We start from the raw sequence: 7,783 nt of genomic DNA, 5'->3' as shown, positions 1-7,783 counted from the left end.
AAAAAAAAAAAAAAAAAAACATTGGATTTGGGAAATGTAACAACATACTGCTGATCTTTCTGCTACAGATGAAAGAAGAAGGTGAGTTTTACCTTGTAGAGCTTTACAGTGTAAACAAGCAGTGTTAGGTTTTGTTTTTACCTTCTCCCCTCTGGCCCCATCACAGAAGCACTGGCCTTTGTCTTCACAGACACAGCCCTAGGAAGAGGGAAAGAGAAAGTGTTTTGTTTAGAAACAGCTGAATAAATCCCAACGGGCAGGGTAAAAGCAAATGCGTTTCTCTGTATTTTGAGTATTGGACACTATCCGTTAGGAGCCAGGTGACCTCGTAGCAATATATCCGTATATCAATAGAAACACATCAATATGTCAATAGAAATAAAGCAGAAAACTGAGAACATGTTGCATAAGGGAGAAATGTCAGATAAGAATACATCATTTGTATTGTACTTGGGAATTTTAAGTATTAAAGTAATGGCAGTTTTTGTCATCACTTTTAATTACCTTTGTACCAACCTAATAATTTATATATGGAAATGACAAAGTCAGCTATCCTTTTTTTTCAGGATACTATCTAATTGAATCATAAGAAATTACAGCTGTCATAGGTAGAAAGTGGTCAGATACTGGCAAATTCTTAGGTTCTACACAATGTTCATATATGCATATGTGTATATGTGTATAATGTATATATACCTCTTATGTAGAACACAGGGTATTTGGTTGGTTCCATTACTTGGACGATTTTTTTTTTTTGGCCATTACTTTCAATGGCAAAAGCCACAATAACTTTTGCACCAACCTTACATATATTTGCGTAGATTAATATGCAATATATTCTATAGGTGATATTAAGGTTTTCTTTGACTTAAATAATGTTTAAGACTGAGAAGAGGATCAATACCCATTATGCATCTTTAAGGAGAACAACTAGTATCAGAATGCTCTTTCTTTTTTTTATTCTCAAATGTTTTGAACAACAGAATGTTCTTTCTTATAAAACCAAAACCAAAACAAAAAATTCAGCCGTGAGTTAGACATACCTTATCCTACCTAAGTAGTCACTGTGACATACTTACCCCCCAGCCCTCACACCTATGCACGTACTAGCTACAGTGGACATCAAATTTGTAAAACTTTTATCTGCCAGCAGAGGAATAAATAAAGAAATAGTTTCAAATAATAGACTTAAAATGTGTTTTGGCTGGGCACAGTGGCTCATGCCTGTAATCCCAGCACTTTGGGAGGCCAAGGCAGGCAGGTCATTTGAGGTCAGGAGTTTGAGACCAACCTGGCCAACCTGGTGAAACGCCATTTCTACTAAAAAATATAAAAATTAGCCGTGTGTGGTGGTGGGCTCCTGTAATTCCAGCTACTCCAGAGGCTGAGGCAGGAGAATGGCTTGAACCCAGGAGGTGGAGGTTGCAGTGAGCTGAGATCATTCCACTGCACTCCAGTCAGGGTGACAGAGTGAGACTCTGTTCCAAAAAAGAAAAAAAAATGTGTTTTGACATACATGCTATATATTATATGGTTATACATTAATCCTTTGCTTTATTATTTTTTCTTCAGGTTAATATTAACTGAAAATTAATTTGCTTTCTCCAGAAAATATGTTGATAGCAGAGGCCAGGCACATCTAGGAGATATACCGGGTGGTTAGTAGGGAAAATAAAAAAAGAAATGCTAGATATTCCTAAGGTGGAGAATTCTATTTATACAACCAAAACAAAAAAAACCCTACACAAACAAACAAGAGTATCTTTAACTGAGTATCTTTCCTTAGTCTTGGGCAGTAGGTCTTGCTGTCATTCCAGGAAGGGAGCACATAGTAATTTTGAGACATTCATCATTTGACACTCATCATGTGTGTATACATTGTAATTTATAGGAATGGAAAGCACTGGGTATCTACCCAGAGGAAAATAAGTCATTATACGAAAAAGACACTTGCACACTCATATTTATAACAGGACTATTCGCAATTGCAAACATCTGGAACCAGCCCAGATGCCCATCAATCAATGAGTGGATAAAGACAATGTGGTATATATACCATGGAATACTACTCAGCCATAAAAAGGAATGGAATAGTCTGGGCACGGTGGCTCATGCCTGAAATCCCAGCACTTTGGGAAGCCCAGGCGGGCAGATCACCTGAGGTCAGGAGTTCGAGACCAGCCTGGCCAACATGGCAAAACCCCCTTCTCTACTAAAAATACAAAAATTAGCCAGGCATGGTGGCGGGCGTCTGTAATCCCAGCTACTTGGGAAGCTGAGGTAGGAGAATCGCTTGAACCTGGGAGGCGGAGATCACGCCATTGCACTCAAACCTGGGTGACAAGAGTGAAACTCCGTAAAGAAAAGAAAAGAAAAGAAAGAAAGAAAGAAAGAAAGAAAGAAAGAAAGAAAGAAAGAAAGAAAGAAAGAAAGAAAGAAAGAAAGAAAAGAATGAAACAATGGCATTTGCAGCAATCTGGATGGAATTGGAGACCATTATTCTAAGTGATGTAACTCAGGAATGGAAAACCAAACATCACATATTCTCACTTAGAAGTGAGAGCTAAGCTAAGCTATGAGTACATAAAGGCATAAGAATGATACAATGGATTTGGGGAATTAGGGGAAGGGTAAAAGCGGGGTGAGGGATTTAAGACTACACATTGGGCACAGTGTACACTGCTTGGGTGATGGGTGCATCAAAATCTCAGAAATCACCACTGAAGAACTTATCCGTGTAACCAGACACCACCTGTTCCCCCATAAGCTATTGAAATTAAAAAAGAGAAAGTAACTGACTGAGAAGGAAATTCTATAGTCTCCTCAAAGTTGCATATTTGGTATTTCTAGAAGACTAACTCATTACAATTTTCCTCCCAAATATTTGGGATCATGAAGTCGTGTCTTGACTAAATGATTTTAATCTTATCTTTCTGGACTTTTAAACTTTAATGCTCATTTCAATCACATCTTTTAAATATACTCTACTAAAACTCAAAGTGTGGATTCCCAGACAGCAGCATCACCTGGAGACTTGTCAGAAATGCAAGTTCTTGGAAATGCAAGTCTTCAGAACCCCCTCCCGCACCCCAGCATGCTACTCCCCCACAGCATCTGAAAGAGGCAGCAGGGCCTCCAAAAGGAAAGCCTGAGTCCTGCACCCAAGGGTACCTGATACTGGGTAAGGAAGCTCAATCTGGGCGTGGACCTTGGGCTCAAGTGTGCACGGAGGTAGGTGGCCACTGTTTTCAAATGGACAGTGATCACCTCTGATTCTTCTGCCTCCCAGATGCCACAAAACATCTGGATTCTGAGCCTCTAGGACTAGAGGGAAGAAGAGCATGTTGGCAATTCTCTAACCCATGAGAAGGTGTAGGGGCCTTGAGACAGGCTTAATTTTATTTCTTGGAGTAGGAGTCACGTTCACCATATGCTACTAAAAATCTTTCGGTCTTGGCTTAAGCAAATAAGTGTTGATCTTCTCCAGATTAGACTGGCCCCCTTTGCCTATACACTCCCATTGAACCTTTGCAGTTAGAAATTCAATGTCTATTTTTTCTGATGACTGTTTGTCCCAGGAGAGAAGGAATTGTGCAGTCATATTCACACTGGTATCTTTGGCATATAAGATGTCCTCAACAAATGTTTGTGGATTGACTAGATAAATCAACAAGTGGATGGACAGCTGGTTTATTTGTATCCAATTTGAAGGCATATGAATTGCATTGCTATTTGATGGGGTGCCATGATGAAGATATTTTCTGTATGTATGAATTATGAACAACTGTGATCAAAATGGCAAAAAAATGGAACCAGAGACTTTGGCTATTTTAACACATGTTAAAATTAACACAAGGCTAGTTATTTGTTAGTTGCTTGGATTAAAAGAAATGCTTTTGGAAAAAGTACAAACCCAACCCTCAGAAGAGTTGACAAACAGTACCGTGAACACTGGTATCTCCTCCCATCGAAGTTCACCAACTGTTTTGTTGTCCCACCTACTCCATCTCTCTGTCTCTCCTTCTCTCTTTCTCTCTCTCCACATACACATACACCACTTTCCCCCCAAATCATTCAAAAGTAGACTGATTGCAACATGACACTGTACCCCAAATATTTCTGTATGTCTCTCCCCCATCTAATTACAACCCTTATCCCCAAAACTAAGAAATCGATGTTGATACAATAACTTCAGGATACCAGTTTTTAAATTAGATCTTCAGCCTTACACAAAGTCCTCAATGATCATAGAAAATGAAAAACTGTTTAATTTTTAGCACATCTATCATTTTAGGCCAGAGCTTTTGTCAGTGCTTTCACCCACAATCAACACCTGAGGCCCGATGTCAACAAGTGGCTCTCACGGTTGCAAGAATCCTTAGGACCCACCCGGGTGCTCAGCAGTCAGGTGTGGGGCTCTGATGTGAGTGTGCTGTTCCCATGAGTCCTCCCTGCCTGGCATCTGCCTTCCCATCACCACCTGCCGCCATGAGGCGTCTCCTTTATTGTCATCAAAATCACAGTTCTTGATTTTTTTCTTTTTGTTATTGTCCCTCAGTTTGAGTCTTGAACTTTTAGTGGTAAAATATTTAGTTTTTGTTGTATTTGGTTTGTTTGCACATTAAGGTAGAATTTCTATTTGATAGTTGAGTACCAGCTTGTTAGTTAATTGAAAAAGTAAAGTGAAGAGTCAAAAACAAAAAACAGAAACATGAACACTAGTCAACTTAAAATATGTAAATGCTCACGAATTCTGTAGTCTTGTGAGATAGGGTCCAGGTGGTTCCTTTGGGAATGGGTCTGCTGTTTAGAGTTCAATGGCATCATTCTTGCTAAATCACACCCACAGTGCACCATCAACAAATTCCAGTTTTAGAATTTTTAAAAAATTTTTTTTACAGGCCAATTGCTTGTGGGGGCCGGGCATGGTGGCTCACTCCTGTAATCCCAGCACATTGGGAGGCAGTGGCTGGTGGATCACTGGAGGTCAGGAGTTTGAGCCCAGCCTGGCCAACAATGTGAAACTCCATCTCTACTAAAAATACAAAAATTAGTAGGGTTTGGTGGTGCATGCCTGTAACCTCGACTACTCAGGAGGCTGAGGCATGAGAATTGCTTGAACCCAGGAGGCTGAGGTTGCAGTTAGCCGAGATTGTGCCACTGCACTCCAGCCTGGGTGACAGAGCTAGACTCTGTCTCAAAAAAATAAAAAGTAAATAAATAAAATAAAAAAGATGCTTGTGGAGCAATCTGACTGTAGAGTCCTTCTGGATATTAATCCATATTTTTCTCTAACTCTTTAAGTGCTAGCTCAGCCACGTGTAATTGAATAATAGTTTTTCTCTCAATTTCATTTTATCAAATCTTTCAACCTTGTTTTTACATAAGCAAATGTCTTTTTATGTATTCATATTTAATCACTTAGTTATTTAATATTTAATTAAATTACTTCATTAAAATAGTAAATTCAACCATCAGGAATTGGAGTGAAATAGCTAATCTTAAAACCATCTGGTCAAAAAATGGGCAAAACATTTGAATAGATGTTTCTCAAAAGAAGACATACAGAGAGCAAACAGGCATATGAAAAGGTGCTCAACATCATTGATCATCAGAGAAATGCAAATCAAAACTACACTGAGATATCATCTCACCCCAGTTAAAATGGCTTATATCCAAATGATAGTCAATAACAAATGCTAGAAAGGAAGTGGAGAAAAGGCAACCCTAGTACACTGCTTGTGGGAATGTAAATTAGTATAACCACCATGGAGAACAGTGTGGAGGTTCCTCAAAAAACTAAAAATTGCACTACCATATGATCCAGCAATCCCACTGTTGGGTATCTATCCAAAAGAAAGGAAATCAGTGTATCAAAGAGATATCTGCACTCCCATGTTTGTTGTAGCACTGTTTACAATAGCTAAGATTTGGTAAAAGGTGAAAGATTTATACGATCTGAAGAGAAACCAGAGTATACGATAGCTAAGATTTGGAAGCAATCTACGTGTCCATCAACAGACGAATGGATAAAGGAAATGTGGTACATATACACAGTGGAGTACTATGCAGCCATAAAAAAGAATGAGATCCAGTCATTTGCAACAACATGGATGGAACTGGGAATCACTGTGTTAAATGAAGTAAGCCAGACACAGAAAGACAAACATTGTATATTCTCACTGATGTCTGGGATCTAAAAATCAAATCAACTGAACTCATGGACATAGAGAGTAGAAGAATGGTTACCAGAGGCTAAGAGGGTAGTGAGGGGTTGGATGGGACATGGGATGATTAATGGATACAAAAAAAAAATAGAATGAATAAGACTATTTGGTAGCACAGTGGGGTGATTATAGTCAATAATAACTTAATTGTATATTTTAAAATAAAGAATGCAGCCAGGCACGAGGGTTCATGCCTGTAATCCCAGCACACTGGGAGGCCAAGGCAAGCGGATTGCCTGAGATCAGGAGTTCGAGACCAGCCTGGGCAACATGGAGAAACCCCATCTCTACAAAGAAACAAAAACAAAATTTAGCTGGGCATGGTGGTGCACACCTGTAGCCTCAGCTACTCAGAGGGCTGAGATGGGAGGACTGCTTGAACCCAGGAAGCAGAGATTGCAGTGAGCCAAGATCAGGCCATTGCACTCCAGCCTGGGCAACAGAGTGAGACCCTGTCTCAGAAAAAAAAAAGTAATTGGATTCCTTGTAACTCAAGGGATAAATTCTTGAGGGAATGGATGCCCCATTCTCCATGATGTGTTTATTTCACATTGCATGCTGGTATTTTGTCTTATGTACCCCATAAATATATATATACCTACTATGTAGCCACAAAAATATTTTAAATAATATACAAAATAAAAGAAAACTGATTGGTGTAGCAGACATGTATACTGGGTATACTAGGGAGATGCCTACAGCTCTGGGCTGCTATTGCACAGAGGTATGGAGAATTCTGGTCCATCCAGCAGTCGGTTAAATGAAGAACCATTGTGAGAGGGTTGACTGTATTCTCCAGTTATACATGTCTGCCATATCATCTATGTGCATGTGGTCTGCCCTGCAGATGAGGCTCCAGAGCCAGGTCTGGAGCTGTGTTTCTGTGCCCCAGTTAGTGGAACTGCTCCAAACTCATTCCAGCTTTAACTCTCAGTTAAATTGGCAAGGTGTGGTTTGCCCGTGCAGCTGCATAATTAAGCTGACTAGGACTTCAGAGTATGTCACAATGTTGCTGACGTGTAGATGCTGCACCTGATTGTGTGAACTCAAAATTATAGTCAGCACAGCTCTCTGGCTGCTGTTCAGCTGCTGCTCTAGAAACAAGCCCTGCCTGTGTGATGTTCCAGAGACCCCAGAACAGGGACGCTTGAATACTTTTGGATGGTGATGACAGTAACTCAAGAGTCAAGATATTGATTTCTCTCACTAATGCTGTTTTTTCTTAAATACATTTTCATATTGCAAATGTTTCAATAATTCAAAAATTCAAATGGATTATTTAATTTAAAAGATACAGAGTCCATATTTTTATTCTTATTGATTTTAATCCATCTACATTGTTGGACCCAGTTTTTTGAAACACTACGGTTACTTTAATAGTAATAACCCATTCATCACTATTCAACTGTTAAATCACTTAAAAAACCAGGATGGCCAAAGGCTATTAAGGAAGCATAACTAATGGATATTTCTTAAGCAACATTTTTATGATTTTTCTCCTTCCAACAATAAATTACCCCATAGTTTCCTCATATCTTTTTTTTTTTTTTTTTTTT

The 7,783-nt window shown here is 39.2% G+C and overlaps 1 protein-coding gene across 1 annotated transcript in view; it reads right to left on the bottom strand.

Moving 5' to 3' along the window:
- The window catches only part of COL4A3 (collagen, type IV, alpha 3 (Goodpasture antigen)), a 151,226-nt gene that overhangs the window by 74,132 nt on the left and 69,311 nt on the right, over positions 1–7,783 (bottom strand). Inside the window, exon 2 of the mRNA XM_011952038.1 lies at positions 142–198. Within this exon, the coding sequence (XP_011807428.1) occupies positions 142–198 (57 nt within the window). The remainder of the gene's footprint in view (positions 1–141; positions 199–7,783) is intronic.

The sequence above is a fragment of the Colobus angolensis genome, unplaced genomic scaffold, assembly GCF_000951035.1.
Source record: "Colobus angolensis palliatus isolate OR3802 unplaced genomic scaffold, Cang.pa_1.0 Scaffold33, whole genome shotgun sequence".
Classification (NCBI taxonomy): domain Eukaryota; kingdom Metazoa; phylum Chordata; class Mammalia; order Primates; family Cercopithecidae; genus Colobus; species Colobus angolensis.
The sequence above is the reverse complement of the archived record's forward strand: the minus strand, read 5'-3'. Positions and strand labels throughout refer to the sequence as shown.